At 37.9% G+C, this 17,933-nt stretch overlaps 1 protein-coding gene across 1 annotated transcript in view; it reads left to right on the top strand.

The window, feature by feature from the left end:
- The first annotated feature begins 218 nt into the window (after positions 1-218).
- The window catches only part of SACS (sacsin molecular chaperone), a 33,566-nt gene continuing 15,851 nt past the window's right edge, over positions 219-17,933 (top strand). Inside the window, exons 1-8 of the mRNA XM_050980733.1 lie at positions 219-294; positions 493-643; positions 3,327-3,414; positions 5,621-5,706; positions 8,111-8,222; positions 9,319-9,465; positions 10,734-12,216; positions 15,143-15,234. Of these exons, the coding sequence (XP_050836690.1) occupies positions 293-294; positions 493-643; positions 3,327-3,414; positions 5,621-5,706; positions 8,111-8,222; positions 9,319-9,465; positions 10,734-12,216; positions 15,143-15,234 (2,161 nt within the window). The 5' untranslated portion in view covers positions 219-292. The remainder of the gene's footprint in view (positions 295-492; positions 644-3,326; positions 3,415-5,620; positions 5,707-8,110; positions 8,223-9,318; positions 9,466-10,733; positions 12,217-15,142; positions 15,235-17,933) is intronic.

The following is a 17,933-nucleotide window of genomic DNA, read 5'->3' as shown; positions in this document are numbered from 1 at the left end:
GCCTCTGCCTCGCCCCAAGAGACCAGGCTCTCTCTCCCGAGGGCCCAGGGACACCGGGCCGCGGGGAGCCGGGAAACGCCTCCGTGCGCCTAGGCGGAGGAGCCGCCCGGCCCGGCCGCACCTCCGCAGCCACTGGCGGTGCTCTTAGGGCGGCACTTCCACCGCTCCCGCCTCCTCCTCCGCCTCCTCCTCCGCGGGCCTCCGGGCGGCGCGGCTCTGCCCCACCCCTTCCCCGTGTGGGGAGCGCCGCCGGCGGGGCGAGTAGCGGTCCTTTGTGCGCGCCGGCGGCGGGATGTGAGTGCGGGCCGGGCCGGGCCGGGCCGGGCGGGGAGGCTGCGGGATCGGCTTCGCTCCTTCCCCTCGGAGAGCGGGACGGGCGCCCGCCCATCGCTGCTCCCTGCGGCTCCGGCGCCTGCCTCCGGCCTCCGCGGTGCCCGAGGGGGAAACAAGCGGCGAGCCTTTTCTCATTTGGTGTCTGTCGTGTTGCCGCAGGCTGGCCCGGGTGACCGTCCTCAATGACTGCCTGGGCTGCAGGACCTTCGAGCTGCCGCCGTCCGCGGCCGTGCGGGACGTGAAGAGGCGGATCGAGGCGGAGGCCGGGCCGCCCCCCGCCCAGCAGCGCCTGTGGCACCGCGGCAGAGAGGTGAGGGCCGGCGGGGCGGCGGAACCTCCGCGGGGCCGCGGGAAGTCCCCACCCGGATGCTCTGTGTCGTGCGTGGGCAGCGCGGTGTGTCCGTGTCCTTAGGTGTTTCTCCCGTGGGAAGCACGCAGGTTGTTTGGGCGACCCTCACACCGCTCTTGATAGTGCCAGCTTTTATCATCCGAGTTTTTGTGTACTTTTTTTTTGTTTGTTTGTTTGTTTGTTTCTTTCTTTCTTTCCCTGAAGTTCTCCGTGTGTTTTATCTTAATTTCCCTGGGGAGTTGTTGGGGAGAGCAGAAATTCACCGGAGAGTGCTGATGTGTTTGTTCTGCCCTCCTGCCTTTCTGGCCAGTTTCAAGAGCAGAGTTGACATCACAGTGAGATGAAAGTGACAAGTTGAAAATTGAGGTCTGGGAACAGGAGAGAGTCGAATGAATGAATGAATGACCTTGCTCTGTTGAAGGCATGGTGTCAGTCTTTCAGTACTGCTTCCTGCGCTTCTAGCTGTGCTCTTGGGAGATGGGAACCTGGAGACCTGGTGGGGTGGGATGAATAGAGGCAAGAAGGGGAGAGAGGAGGTTGGAAGTTCGTGTTAATTAGGGAAAGGGGATTTGCAAAGGTGTAGAGAAGAGAGGGCTCTGGGGAAACCTTATTGTGGCCTTTCTAAATATAATGGGGGCTTATAAGAAAGATGGAAGGATACTTTCTGTCAAGGCCTGGAGTGACAGGACAAGGGACAATGGCTTTAAACAATAAAAGGTAAGTTTAGATTGGGCACAAGGAAGAAATTTTTTAGGATGAGGGTGATAAGATACTGAAACAAGTTGCCAAGAGAAGCTGTGGATTCCCCATGACTGGAAATGTTGATAATCAGGTTGGATGGAGCTTTGAGAGACCTGATCTAATTCCTGTTCATGGCGATGGTAGGAGGGGGAGTTGAACTACATGGCCTTCAAATGTCCCATTCCAACCCAAACCATTCTATGAGACAAGGAAAGACAGACGTGTTGCTTGTATTGCTTAGGAAGCTTTTAAGAACCTGGGCAGCACAAGTTGGCTTTGAGGGCTTGAGTTTGAAGCAAACTGCCCGTGTAGTTTATCTTTTTTTGTGTGCCCTTGATTTTGTTCTCACCAGGCCTTCCCTTTTTGGAGGACAAACTCTGTATCACTTTCTAAAATTTGCCTGGAAGCAAAGATCTGCCTGCCACAGAAAACTTATCTTTTGCAGGGAACAGTCAGTAAGCAGACTGTAATTGCTGTTCTGTTTGTTTGGGTTTTTTTTAATGTAATACACTAGAATATATATGGGAATAATTATTCTGTACTGTAGCAAATTTGAAAATCCTTTATAAACTTTTGAACTCCTGTTTATTGGGATCAAATGATTTTAAATTTGAGTAGTAGAATATTAATATGTGAATAATTTTTTTCTATTAGAACTGTTATGTGCAATTGATAGATGTTAAGTAAAGTCCAGTATCTTTTTCTCTCATAGCTCCTTACTGTATTAAACTATTTATTTGGATCTATTCAATGTCTAAGTTTCTAGTGGTGTCTTGATACAAAAACCCTACCTTAGAATATTTGGTTACTCTATCCCTTTAATGCTTGGTGATGGCTTTCAGCATTCTGTGTATTTCTTTATATTTTAGTGGTTTCAGGATACTTATAACCCAATTTTACGTCTTGAGAAAGTTCAACTCAAGTACAGTATTTTTGTTGTTTTAATCACTATTCAAAACTGATAAAAGTAAAAAAGAATGTAAGTTTTTTCTTACTAATGATGTTAAATAATGATTACATACTCTGGACTAGGGCTGTCTTTTGTTAAATGTAGTTCGATTGTAAGCATCTCTGTCTGTGTAAACACCAACTGCTTTCTAGTGATTATTTTTTACCCATCAAAGTGAGGAAGCAGTCCCAAAATCTACTACAAACTGAGACTAATGTAATAATATCATTTCACATAATAATATTTTAATCTAGTTTCTAATTAGTACAGTGACCTTCTAAATCTGCATGTGTTGTTGTGTGCAGGATAACATGGGTCATATATGAGTCTTCTAGCAGCACTTGGTATATGAATGAGACACATCACATGAAACCAGAACTGCAACAAAATCTTTATGTGCTATGAATACCTAACAGTTTCCCCATTGGCTGCTAAGGAATGTGTTGCTTAGTTTGCCTCAGTTTCTCTGTGATGTTCCTGGTGAGGCACTGGAGGTTGGATTAGGTGACTTTCAGTGGTCCTTTCAACCTTGATCATGCTGTGATGGGTCTGCATGTAGAGGTAATGGGGGATGAGGCCGTCAGATTCTTCAGGGGTGTTTCTCTGACAGATTTTTGTCTCTACACAGTGTCTTGCCAGCTGCTTTGAGCTGCTATTGCCTAATTTAAGCCCCCTTTGAAATTGCATACCCAGATGTACTTGTGGAGTGTACAGACTATCTACTTGCTTTATATGTTAAATTTTTTTTGTGGGTATGCACCTTAGAACAATAACTGCTTTAGTTTTATGCTTCCAGAACTTCTCTGAATACAAAACTTTTTCAATTGTAAAAACAAGAGGCCGTGGCTTGCTCTTAGAATGCTTTTATAGGCATTTTTTCCACCTGATTTGTTTTGTCCTGTTATTATTAAACTGAAACTTCTGACCAAGATCTGTCTAATTTTTTTCCTTCAGTTATCTGATGGTATCAAGATTGTGGATCTTCAGAAGTCTCAAAATCAAGTTTTTCTAGAGCTTCAGCCAAAAGGGTTGCAAGGAGGAGGTATGGAAAATATTTGTCTCTGTTTATAAACTGGAAGCTCAAAGCATTTTCTGATGCAATATGGAGTTAGCTGAAATTTTTATCTTTAAATGGGAAGCGATTATTTTTCATGTAAGTCCTTGGTTTGTCACTTGTTCTTTTCATGCTCATTTCTATGACCTCATGGTTCTGACATCAAACATTTTCTTTCTGTCATTCTTGACTGCTTGCTCTAATATTTTGCTGTGTGTAGACTGTGGTAGACTAAATAAAGAGAATCTTATTTTCCACCATGCAAGTATATAGAGAATAAAGTGTAGTGGCCCTAAGAAATCTTTCATGGGAAAGAGAAAAGTGCTTAACTTTTCCAGGCCCACAGTTCTGAGGTAAGTCAATTTAAAACATTTGAAGGCTTCAGTATCAGCCTTCTGGGTTCATTCTGGAGTCTTCTAGTTCAGAGATTTTTCCTTACAGCAGGTGAATCAAGAATTGCCCTGAATTTCTAACTTGGAAGTGCATGGTCAGTAGGACCAAGCACATGGGTTGCCAAAGTACTCTGAGGATTATCCATGTTCCCTTTGTGTTCATTCATTGCTGTGGTCTATCAAATAAGGCATGATCTTTTCATATGATCAAAAAATAATTCATGTTGGAAGGGACATGAGGAGGTTTTTACTCCAGCCTATGCTTAGAGTGTGGGCAGCTCTGAGGTCAGTCTGGGTCACTTGAGGGTTGATCTGGTTGAGCTTGGAAAGAGCAGGGAGACTTCACAGACTTTCTGGGCTCCTAAGTGCTTGACTGCTCTTATAGTAGAACAAGTTTCTCCTTTAAATTCATGGTACCAGTTTTGTGTTAAATATGACCAGGTCTAATACTGAGGAAAAATCAGTTTAGCCTTTCACCGGATGCAGTAAATAATGCCCTAAAGCCAGAGTAATTGTTGTGATGTACACAGAGCTCTGCTCTGAGAATAAACTCTATCTTCATTCCTATCACTTAAAAGTTATTTGTCTGTTTTTGTCATGGTTCCCATGGTGAATGACATGTGTTGTTTAAACACTTCCACCTGCCTGTCCAACTTAGAGAAGATCAGTTTCTTCATTTTAGGTAATGTCTGTTGATCAGTTCACCTTATTTTGGAGGTATGCATATGGCATATTGACTTTCATATACTTCTGCATACTGCAAATATAACAGAAGTTATGAAATACTTCACACATTCAGCTGTCCATTGCAATTGCTTGCTTATTTTTTCATTGATGCTATTAAATTACCTTAAATAAAGTGACCCAAGAAAATTTTAAAAGCAAAATACTTGATGTTTTTACTTGATGCTTTCTCAGCAAATAGAACTCTTATTTGTCCCCTTTTTTCCATTTTGCTTTTTTATCTTAGTGTTTTATTCCAGAATATACATAATTTCTGGGTTTGAATCTGTGTGCTTCTGCATGTATATGCAGAAGAGAGGGAGAGAATAATTGCTTGTTAACAATTTTAAAAGGAAACTTTGGATGGGGCATCATTAGGGTCTGTTTTCCTTGTGAGGATTGTATCATTGCTATTTGTTGGAAGCACATGTTTTAGAGGTTTGGTTTAGGGAGCTGCCCTTTAGTCTCAGACTGGAGTTTAAAATGGAGAATATTGAACCTTTCATTTTGTGTTAGACTTTTTCTCTTGGAGCAGATGTTCATAATGCTGGGACTCTTTTCCCTCCAGCATTAGGCCCTGGCAACGCCAAGGCTGGCACCAGGTCCACGCCCAGAGTATGTCAGAACAGGAAGTGTACACTAGAACCAAAAACTTTGCCTGTATGTGTAGCTGTCAGTAGGGATCATCACTGGCTGTAAAAGAGTTAGAGCCACTGCTGCCCTGGAATACTGTCCTGCTACTCAAAAAGCAGTAGTCCTTTAGAAATTGCTACTTTTGAGCATCGAGTAGTTAGAATTGTGGCATAACTGTTGCAAAGACTTAGCCTCCAAATTTATTTCATCTAGATATGAAACAGCTCATTGACTTCAACATCAAGACTGCTATTTCACCTTGTTTTATGAAAAGATTTATCATGTAGGATTTTCACAGCTGATTCTGGAAAGACAAGATTTTAGAATAATAGGCCCTAAGTAAATTTTAAAAAATTATTGTTTCCAGTAATTGTCTAGTATTTTTTTTAAATCTGAAATTAAGTGCATAGCAGCATTATTTTTTTTATTTACTTGTTTGTTTTTAGGTCGTTTTGGACAAACAACTCCGCCACTTGTTGATTTTCTAAAGGATATATTAAGAAGATATCCAGAGGGAGGACAGATTCTTAAGGTAGACAATAAATAGTTTTTTTAGCCGTTTTTTAATATGCATGATATGATGCCGAAGTTTAACACTTCCCAGCAAATCTTGCGGTTGTTTAATCTTATATTCACTGTACTACAGAAGATATATGTTTCCATTTCTGTGGACATGGTAAAGTGAGCTGTGTGCTTTGTGCTTTGTGCGGGTTTTTGTGTCTCTTTTTTTTTTTTCTACAAACATTTCTGACTTTGCTCTGTAGAAGATAAATTGTGTGATTTATCATAGCTTCCTATGCTAATGTATAAAAACGGCAGTTTGATTTTTTTTTTAAGAGCATCTGGGGTGCTTAGTTGGATGTTAAACTTCTAATACAGCATGCTTCATCACATGGGTGGTAGGAACTTAATTTTATTTGTATTTGGGAATACTAGGTTCTAACTAGTGGGATTTGATACAGATATATCTTATCTGTCTATACATACAAACATATAAAACACCCAAATACAAACGTTGACAGATGATGACAGTTCCTTATGTCTGTTGTCTTGTTTGCAACCATGGAACTAGAAGCTGATTATGCTTAGTGGGAATGCCCAAGATAAGCATATCTTCAACTGTTTTGGCAAATTGCCTCCTGGGTATGTTCTGAGCAGTGTCTGTATGTAGGAGGGGTGCTTACATTTTTAATATTTCTCAGTACTAGTTGCATCTGTAAAATGCATTTGAATTAAGAAGGGTAAAATTTCCTCAATATTTTAAACCCAAACTTTCATTCCAACATGAAGAAATGAGGAAAAGTTCTTAGAAATCAGATAGGTAAATCTAAAAGGAGAAATTATGCTATTTTCATAGTTTACAATTTAGGGTTAACAGATTGTTAGAGATTGTTAGAGAGACATTTCTACCAGGAATTTTGCTGCTACCTTAAAATTTATTTCAGTGTTTGATTCTTCAGATACAATGCTGTTACAGCTGAATGTAGCAGTTAACCCCTTGTGCCACAGCATGAATGCAAGTCTGACTTCATGGTGATTGCCATACTTAGTATTTGATATTTCTGGAAACTTTGGGCTATCTTACTATGTCTTCATGAAAGACTGTCATGCTTGTTCTTTTAGAAGAAGAACTGCATATAAATATCTTGTAAAGATTCTTTAAACATTTGTTATTTTTGCTTAACTGTAGGTGTATTTCTTGCTATCTCATAAAACTTCAAAACAATGTAGAAGTGACAATATAATAGGCATTATAGACTGAACATGCTGTAATATAAAATATAACATGCTGTAATATAAAATAAAACCTGCAAAATAAAAGGGTTATAATTTTGGAACCAGATATTAGAAAACAGTGAGCTTATTTTAGTCTCCACTAGGATGAATGCAACCTAATCTGAAATACTGGCTGCTAGTTGATGCATTATTTAAGTAGAAGTTCATCTTGCTATCAAGTCTTTTATGTATAACTGAATGAAATTAAAGTATGTGAATACATTGCATGTGATGTATCTTCGTTGCTTTTCAATTCAGCCACAACACTTGCTTATGCACACCCACATAAGCATACACATGTGTTTATGTGTCTGGAGCCCTGATACACTGTGATGATTCAGTGTAAATAGACTATTGTGTGAGGCTGTAATCCCCTAGGTATTTATAATCACGCTTACGTGTCTACTGTTGATGAAAGCAGGGCTGGATAGGCGTATTTTATTGATGGTCATGTTTACAGAACTGCTTTACTGACATTTGAGCTTTCCGTAGCTCTCACCACTGATACTACTATTTAACAAATACTCAGTCTTAATATAAGCCTCTTTCCAGACTTTGGGTTTCATTTCATGCTGCTCTGTTGGTTCATGACTTAGGGAGCTACTGGTCAGAACTGTATTGCAGCCCTTTGCTGCAGGGGTGTTAGAAGCACGAGGACCATGGCCCAGGAATGGTTGGTTCATACTGTGAAATGTAAACTTGAACCTAATCCAGTTGATGTAAAGAAGAGTGCTGTGCATTACCCCTTTGTGCCTCACTGTTGTTGGACAACTGTTTGTAAGGACTTACCCAGTACACTTTGATAAATATAAAATTATTTTTTCCTCTTCTCACATTTGCCTGGTTTTGAGACTTTTACAGTTCTGATTCTTAGGATAATATAGTAGTAATAGTTTAGTAGCTAATTTCTCAAATTTGTGACTGCTTTTGTATGGTATTTGAGCTCCAAATTCAAATCATGTTTATAGTATTTGTCTGAATATTTGTTTATAAGGATGTTTATTCTCATGCAGGTAAACTGGATAAAACCATACATACGAAAACAGTTATACATGAGAAATTTTCTTGTTTGTTATTTTCTACTGTTTAAGTTCAAAAGCCATTGCTAGAATATGTATTACTGCATTATACTTTGTTTTGATTTATTTTTTCTGCCTCAGGAACTGATACAGAATGCAGAAGATGCTGGTGCCACGGAGGTTAGGTTTCTATATGATGAAACTCAGTATGGAACAGAAACGTTATGGTCAAAGGACATGGCACAATATCAGGGTAAGTATTAGTTTTAATAAATTTGGCCATTACTTTTCAATATGCATGTTGTTTGGGGTTAGCTGTCCTGGCTATGTTCCCTCTGAGCTCCTTAATAGCCCCAGCCCACTCACTGTTTGGACCACATGAGAAGTAGAAAAGGCCTTGGCTCTGCATAAGTCCTGCTCAGTGATAACTAAAAGAGCGCTGTGTTATTGTCACTGTCTCCAGCACAAATCCAAAACACAGCCCCCAGCTACCATGAAGCCCAAGCCAGCACACCAGTTTTTAAAGTAAAAATTACCTGTGCCCTTTACATTTCAGCATTCTCCAGACAGTTCAGTTTTCTTCCCCATCCCATTTTTCCCTTGACTGTACACGCAACTTTGCTCCACGTTGTCTGTACAGCAAGTCCAGCTTCTTGAAACTTTAGTTTTTTACATCATTTACTATGGCTATGTATTTAATAATTATTATTAGTATTACTTTTAAAATCAGTTTGCATAGTCATCCCAGAAGGCATTCAGTTGTGATTTGAAGTTTCAGTGATGGATGATCCACTACTTCTTTCTTCCAGTTTTTTTTCAGTTGTTAATCAGCCTTATTATGTCTTCTAACATGAACTTACCTGTCTTACTTTCCAGACACAGGTTATTGTTTTATCTTGCCTTATATTCTCTTCCAGTGGAGGTATCTTCAGACTGTGACTAGTACATTTCCCAAACATCTTTTTGATAGTCTGAACAGATTGAGTTTAAGCCTTGTGCCACATTACACTTCTTTCAGAAGTTTTGTTCTTTTCTGCTTTTTGTTCAGTTTTTCAGAATCATTCTTTTAAAATGAGGATGTAAGAATTAAATAACACATCAGAATATAAATCTAAGTACCATTTACAGAGGTAAATTAATCTCATTGCTTTTGCTTTTGCATTTTGCATTTTTTTTTATTACCAGGCATAATTTGATGTCAGCTTAGAGTCATAGCTTCCCCATAAAATTTGCACATGCATATACTTCAAAGAAATGCTTCCTCAGGTCTGTGAGTTCGTTTCCTAGAAATCTTAAACATTAAATAGTTTTCTTCTCTGTCATCTTTAACTCTTGCCTGTTTATTATAGGGCCAGCATTTTATGCATATAATGATGCAATTTTCACCCCTGAGGACTGGCATGGTATACAGGAAATAGCAAGAAGCAGGAAGAAGGATGATCCCCTGAAAGTTGGAAGATTTGGAATTGGCTTTAATTCAGTTTATCATATAACAGGTAATCTTAGTAGTTGTTTTAAAAAGAAAACGTTGAAGTTTTAAATAGTTAAATTACTTTAGATATTCATAAATATTTAATATTTTCTCTATAGTGTGTTTTAAAATTAGTTCATGGCTAGATTTTCTTATGAAGCATTCCTGTTTTTCTCTAATCCTGTAAGGTACCTTCCTGATTTTGAAGGTTTTAAAAGATATTTCTATTAAAATCATTATGTTCTTAGTCCTTTACATAAACATTCCTTTGCACTGCTGTTTCAGATATAAACTGCTTCTCATTTTATAGAGGCTCATAATATACGGTAGGTATCCCAGTAGAAGTGTGAAAGTTCTTTTCACTAGACTGAAAGTCTTCTGCAGTTCTTTGGATAGTAGTGATTTTTATTTATTGCTAGAAAAGATATGTAATAGAGGTATATGCACATTTACACTTGAAGGAGATAGTACATGCTGTTTTGCAAGCTCTTAATATTCAGTCTGTAAAATCTTTTATTCTCCCAGAATATTTTATTGTGGTACAGAAGAAGCATAAATAATGCTCACAGTCTCCACAGTTATTACAGTTCAGGGAAAAAAAAAAGGTAAAAATTGTTACCTTGTCAAGTGAATTTGTAAGACACATAATATTTTAAAAAATGTTTTACCTAGTTGAGCATTAATAAAATTAATACATTCTGTCGTTTGATAATTCTGCGAATTTGTGCTTTTAAGTGTATAGAATTACTGTCTGCCAGTCTTCAAGATCTGCTAAGTATGAATCTAGTAGAATACACATGTAGCAAATTAATGAGTTGGGTTTTTTTTCTTGAAAATAGTGGAAATATAAAAGTATGTACATGAAGGAAGTTGAAAGCAACTTCCTGTTGCTCACTGTCGGCTAGAACAATACTCATTCAAATGGTTGAATGAGTATTTATATATTCAGCTGCAGAATAGGTGTATGCTTGTTTCTTCCCTGTTAGTAAGCACTGAATTATGTTATCAGAATCACAGAATCATGTTGGTTGGAAAAGACCTTTAAGAACATTGAATCCAACCATAAGCCTAATGGTACCAAGTCCACTAAGCCATATCCCTAAGGGTCACGTCTTCATGTCTTTTCAATACCTCCAGGGATGGTGACTCAGCCATTTCCCTGGCGATTGTACTCAGTTCATCACAGTTTTAGAATATTGTATTCTTGCCTTTAAAAAAATTGTTCCTCAGCACCGTATTTTTAAAGTATGTTGTTTTAGGATTAATAGTAATTGTTGTTTTTTATGGATACAGATGTCCCTAGCATCTTCAGTGGTGACCAGATTGGAATGCTTGATCCCCATCAAACCCTCTTTGGACCTCATGAGTCAGGCCAGTGTTGGAATCTAAAAGAAGATAGCAAGGAAATAAATGAACTTACGGACCAATTTGCACCTTTCATTGGTGTATTTGGCAGCACTAAGGAAACCTTTAAGAATGGAAACTTTCCTGGTACATTTTTTCGTTTTCCACTTCGTCTGCAGCCTTCCCAGCTGAGCAGCAATGTTTATGACAAACAGAAGGTCTTGGAGCTGTTTGAATCCTTCAGAGCAGATGCAGACACAGTGTTGCTTTTCCTGAAGAGTGTTCAGGATGTTTCATTGCACGTACGGGAAGCTGATGGAACAGAGAGGCTGGTTTTTAGAGTAACTGCCAGTGAGAACAAGGCCTTGAAACACGAAAGACCCAATTCTATCAAAATCCTGGGAACTGCAATAAATCAGTATTGTAAGGGAGTTCCAAGCAATAGCATAACATGTGTGACATACCATGTAAATATAGTTGTAGAAGATGAGAGCGTTAAGGATGCACAGAAGACATCTTGGTTAGTGTGTAATTGTGTGGGTGGTCGAGGAATGTGCACAGAACTGGATTGTTTAGCTGATGACTTGAAATTTGTTCCTACTATTGGAATAGCCATGTCTTTAGCAACTAACGAGGAGGAAAACGGAGCTGTAGCAGACTTTTCAGGAAGAGCATTTTGTTTTCTGCCTTTGCCTCCCGGCGAAGAAAGCAAAACTGGACTTCCAGTTCATGTTAGTGGTTTTTTTGGTCTCACAGACAACAGGAGGAGTATCAAATGGCGAGAGCTGGATCAATGGAGAGATCCAGCAGCTTTGTGGAATGACCTTCTTGTGGTAAATATAGTGCCTAAGGCATATACCACCCTTATTTTGGAAGCTATCAAACGGATGGAGACTGAGAAGAATTCAGATTTTCCATTGTCACCTGAAAGAATTTATAGGTTATGGCCTGATGAGAATAAAATCAGGGTACCCTGGAAACCAATAGTAGTACCTCTCTTTAAAGACCTGCTCCAGCATACAGTTATTTACTCAGTGAGTAACCAGTGGATAAAAGTGGAACAGGTGCACTTTTCTGAAATGGATGAGAGTTTGGAGTACACGCAGTCTGTTCTCAACTACCTCCAGAATTCAGGGAAGCAGATTGCTAAGGTACCAGCAAATATTGCTAGTGCTGTGCATCTTACTCTTTCTACTGCTAAAGATGTGAAAAAAGTGACTCCTGCTGTAGTGCGGCAAGCCCTAAGGAAATCTGGGCACAGTGGACCTGCTGAAGAAAAGCTTCATCTTTTAGAATTTGTGCTTTCTGATGGAGTTTACAGTGAACTGATTGGATTGGAGCTTTTGCCTTTACAGAATGGGAATTTTATTCCTTTTTCCTCATCTGTGTCAGAACAGGATGTAGTTTACATAACCTCAGAAGAATATCCCAGGTATGCTTAATATTTGTAATACTGTGGGGAGGGGGTTTGTCAGGGTTTTCTTTTTTTTTTAAATTTGCGTTAAAACAGAGCTTCAGACTCCTTTGCTTATCAACAAACAAGGTATGCAGCTGCCTGTGTTGAGATGAAATAAGGCATAGATAGAACTCAGTTTTCTGTAGATATGTATATGTCTGTGTGCATATGCCTCATTTGAAAAGTTTGACACCCATTTGTCATTAACCCTTTATAAAAGAACTGTGTAGTCTATGCTTTAAGAGAATACCTTAGGGTACATTTCCAGTTCATTTTGTTTTTGGAATTACAAATACAAGGAGATTAGCATTATGCATACTAGGAAGTTCATTAAATTAGGTAATGCTAAGGTCTTTTATTAAACTTAAGCCTTGAGATAATGTCTGGCTTTTATTTTTATCACAACACTTAATTTCAGTGAGGTAGTGCTAAAAACTGGTCTCAGGAATAAGCAGATACTACGATGAGCTGTCTTTTGCATCTGCTCTCCCTTTGTTCTCTCCAGTCCCTCTCCAATTAGTTTTATTCCCTTGCTTATTTCCCAGCTGCATCAGTGCTCCAGTTTGGTTCTCATTTCATCAGCCAACAGAGCTTGCACTGACAGTGGGGAGGGGATAGCAAAGGGCAGGCTAGCTGGAATGAATGAGCTTGGGGTCACTGGGGAGAAAGTGTGACTACTGCTTTTTATGTCTGCACTGGATAATGCATGTATTAAATACTTGCTAAATCTGGACCATTCTGCACACAATGCTTAAAGACATAAGGCTTGAAGTTGCTCAGACACATTTGATGTTTCCTCTTACAAAGTGCTACCCCTATGCATGATTCCAATGAGCCCTCCTTCTCCTTTGTCTTTGAATTCCACTAATTTCCAGACCCTCAGCTTGAGAGAATGTGACACTTGGCATAGGTTTTTTTGCTTTTACTGCTCTGTGGACAGTTTAAAAGGGAAGAAGAGGTGGATTGGAGTGTGCCATATAGGAATTATTAAGGTAAAAAGTGCTTCAAGTGAGGTCCTTATGTAAATTGTGTTTTGATTATACATACAGACAGCCAATCTTAAAGAAAAGCAGTTGGATGCAACTAACTTTTCTTCCCATGTTTCTAGAAAACGCTTTACATATCTTCAAGCCTGCTGCTGGTCTTTTTTTGCTGTATTCTAAACAGAATCACAGAATGGGTCAGATTGGAAGGGACCACAGGGGGTCATCTGGTCCAACCTCCCTGCTCAAGCAGAGCCATCCGAGAGCACGTGGCACGGGGTTATGTCTAGATGGTTCTTGTGTCTCTCTAGTGAGGAAGGCTCCACAGCCTCTCCGGGCAATCAGTACTCATTCCAATAGTTGGTCATTGCACAATGAAGTTCTTCCTCATACTCAGCTGGAACTTTCTGTGCATCAGTTTCTGCCCATTGCCTCTTGTCCTATTGCCTGAATCCTTGGCACCACAAAAAAAGAGCCTGGCTCCACCCTCATGACACCCTCCCTTCAGATGCATGTGGACATGGATGAGATTCCCTCTCAGCTGTCTCCTCTCAAGGCTGACCAGGCCCAGCTCCCTCAGCCTTTCCTCATAAGAGAGATACTCCAATGCCTTCATCATCTTTGTAGCCCTCTGCTGGACCCACTCCAGGAACTCCATAAATTTAAACCCATAATCAAAGACCCATAATCTTTTCTTGTTCTAAACAATTAAAGTTATTTATCGGGGATTAAAGCTACTTGGAGCCTATGATTCTAGTGTCTTTTTCTAAAAAAAAAAGTTTTTTAGCATCTACTGTGAGATTATTTATCTTTTGTTCTTCTTTCATTTTGTTAATCCTTCCAGAAGTTCAGCCAGCATACTAATATAGAAAACATTCCCATGATGAGAATAACAAATTAGTGCCCTGCTTCAGACTAGTCATAAGATACTTTTTTTGAAACTTAAGGATACTAGTATTTCTTATTCAGTTCATGCACCACTGGTTTGATTAGTCTTGTAAAACTGATACAAAAGCATATTATAACAGGCATAAATCTCCTTGCTAGTGGTGATGAAACAGGAGTTTCAAATAGTAATGCCTTCTTTGCCTCTATCCTTGCCTACATCAAGTATCTTTAATTCTAATGTTTTAAGTATGATAAATTATGTATGTTAGATGTTTCAGAACCCTTTCAGTTCAGGAGATTGGTTCTTATTCAAATTTGGAGCCTGCTAAGAAGGTAAAATAAGCTCTTTGAAATTTTCTTTTTACTGACTGTGGAAGAACAAGATTCTATGTTTGTTTGTCTAATGAACACACCCGCAATCAGAATTAAACTGGATATTTATTTTTGATTTCACAAAGACCAAAACCGTGAAAGCCAATTTAGTTTTAATGCCGAAGTAAGAAAAGGGGAGGATGAGACTGACCCTTGGCAAAATAATTTTAAGCATTGACTGCAGGTCTTCTAAAATCTGTAGAGCTTTTCAAATCCACAGGTCTGTGTGACATTCCAGAATTATGTGTTGTATTTTATGTAAACTTTTCAAGCAGAATTCTAAAAGACATAGAATGGTAGCTGCTATTTTAACTCTTTTTCTTTTTTTTTTTTTTGTTAGAGAACAAATAGGTGAAAGGGGTTTTTTAATCCTAGTTTTGCTATCAAAGAAAACTTCCTTAGACCTGCTTTGAAAAATAGTTGGAAAAAATACTTTCTTACTACTCTCTGCTTCTACATGTATAACTTTTTAATTTGTCAGAAAATACCCACTGAAAGCCCTAGTCTGCATAGGCACATGATTGCTTTGCATGCTACTCTGTTCTACCATGATGATTACCATGCTGGTGATGTCCATACAGTAACACAAATAAATGAGGCTTTGCTTAAGTGTGGAGACTTTTTTAAAATTACTGTTCTCTTTTTTCATGGTGTGCTAGATCACTCTTTCCTGGCCTGGAGGGAAGGTTACTCTCTGATGACCTGAAGCCTGAAGTCCTTGCTGCTTTGAAAGAAGCCGCCAAAAGCCGAGGTAATGTGTCTTTTATATTTTCTTACAGAACTTTAAATGGTTCAAACTAGCTCTAACCCCAAGTTTAAAGTAATGTCTCTTGAAGTTGAGTTCCCATAAATAAGACAGTAATCTAAAAAAAAAAACATTAAGATGTGATAGACTTCTTTGAATTGAAATGACACAAATGAACAAAAAGGCAAAGGAAGAAGAATGAAAATTTGTGATAAAATTTAGCAAAATGTATTCAAGGATGAAGAATTTTATTCAAATAATATTCTTCCACCTAAGACAGTCTTAATTCTGTTTTATATTTATAGTATTTGCATATACAATAGCTGTGTCATGGTTTTAGTACTGTGGATCATCTTTTAACTCACAATTGCAGGTGATCAGTACATTTGTTTTAAACCAGGTTAAATCAGTTTAAGTATCTAGCCTCAAGCATACTGTAGATCAAATAATTGCATCATGTGTTTCCTGATTCTTAATTCATGGTTTATGGTTATGTCAGTGTGGACCTACTGAAATACTCCCAATCATGATCAAAAGACATGGTGATGGAGTTGGTTTTATCTATAGATAAGATATGTCTAACTGTCTTCACAATAAATTTTTTTTCTGGTATCTATTCTTCTCAGAGTTTATCTGCACTTACCTTTCCACCCTTGTGTTTACCATTTTATTGATAAATTTGAAGCCTAAATCTCAGAAATATTTTCATGTAAATACAATTCACAAATCAAGCCACTTGTTAGTTCGCCATATACTAATACTATTCAAATGAAAGTGGTTCTTCAATGTCTAAAAAATGTACTTTTCAGGAAAAGAGTTTTTTTTAAAAAATTACTTGATTCATCAGAATTATTTCTTAGACTGAAGATGTTAGAACTAGATGTAGAATATCGTTATTCACAGCCTTGATTTGCTTTTCTTTATATGCTTTATTATGATCTTCAGTCATTTAGTCTCTGTTTCTTCTATGTTTTGACCTTTTTTCCCCTTCAAAAATTTAAATCTTTCCTCTTTATTATTCTCTTTGAGTTCTAAAGCTCCTCCTTTTTCCATGTTTTGATCATTCCTTCTTTATCAAACACAAAAGAAAAATAAGGTAATCCTGAGGCAAGATGATAAATTTTTAAACTATAGCAACCTATGAAAAAATTAAAATAATTTAGTAACTTTTTGCATAGAGTAAAACAGGTAAATATTTAATATAAAATGTATTGAATATATTAAATCTGTGACTTTAATTGAATATGAAGGCCATCAAGTTTGAAATTATTACAAAGAAAAACCTTATTTAAAAAAGTAGAATTTTCGAAGTCCTATCAGCATATTAGATGATGGATGCTGTGTCTGTAAATGCATTAGAATATGCTTAATTTTTTTTTTCCTCTACTGTTAATTTCCCTCTGTACTATTTTTAAACAGGATGTAAAGTTGAAAGTAATGATTACTTTAAATTGTGTTTCCAGACAGGGAGTATTCATGATCTAGTATAGAACCAAAAGCAGCTACTGTTTAATATATATATATATATATATATATCCTTTTAAGGAATGGATATATATAGGTATCAAGACAACCTCAGTGAGGTTAGATGGATGAAGGTTTCATGTAAGACAGCAACATTAGTATTGAAAAATGCCTGTTCTGTGTGATGAAACCTTGAGCTGATTTTTGAAATGTACTTTCCTAGACAATTTCCTCTGAGTGAACGTCACAAAGCAGTCTAAAGGCAGGCTTAAATTAAAAAAACAGCAAAACAACCAAAACAAAATACAGATATGCTTGAATACATCTTAAACAGAAAACACTGTTCTGAGGTGACAGAAACAGAAAAACCCCTGTATGTTATTAAACCAGTCCCTTGCTGAGTTCTAGGACATTCCTTCCCTTCCAGGCTTAGTCCCAGAACTGCAATGAAGTATTTCTACTCCTTTTAGTTACTGGGGAAATTTAAGTCTTCCTTTTTATTGCATTTAAGTCTCTCTTTTATTCTGGCAATTTGGATGATATTTGTCTAGGGACTTGTTCTTGGTAGTACGCCTCCCATTCATTAGAAGAACATATTTTTGTAAATAAATTTGGCAAATATCCTTCTAAATGTTCTCAGAATTATTAAATACTATTATATAATCCTTTTCAAGATTCAGGTGTCTTACTTTTCATTCTCCCTCTTCCTAAACTATTCTTCACTCAATGGTTCTGCATAATTGTACAACTGCACTATCATAAAATTTGTATGTTACTATAAATAATAAGTATTAGGGGGGGTTTTGGCAGGTTTAGAAATCTTAATCTGTCAAAGATTTTATTTACATAGCTGTAGAAATTACATCATAGATATTTCTGCTACAATGGCTGAAAGAGAAACTTTTTATATTATTTCTTTGAGATGGGATGCAATTGTTTTTATTGTGTTGTTCAAAGACAAACAGATCTGACTTTTACTCTCCTAAAATGTGAACTGTATTTGTCTAGTTAGTAACTGTTTCTGTACTTGGTGTATTAAGATGTAGTTCACAGGATATTTTCTAAAAATGAATTTGATTATATTCTAGCCCAACAGCTTCTCTGGGGATTTTCAGGTATGGTTATTAATTGAAGATGTACTGGTTTGGACTGAAGCTTGATATTTGTGTGAATTTGGTGATTAGCTTTTCTCATTGCCCCAGCTTTCTTGCAAAAAACTTGCCAAATAGTGCTGTCAAGAG

This window comes from Serinus canaria, chromosome 1, assembly GCF_022539315.1.
Source record: "Serinus canaria isolate serCan28SL12 chromosome 1, serCan2020, whole genome shotgun sequence".
Taxonomy (NCBI): Eukaryota; Metazoa; Chordata; class Aves; order Passeriformes; family Fringillidae; genus Serinus; species Serinus canaria.
The sequence above is the reverse complement of the archived record's forward strand: the minus strand, read 5'-3'. Positions and strand labels throughout refer to the sequence as shown.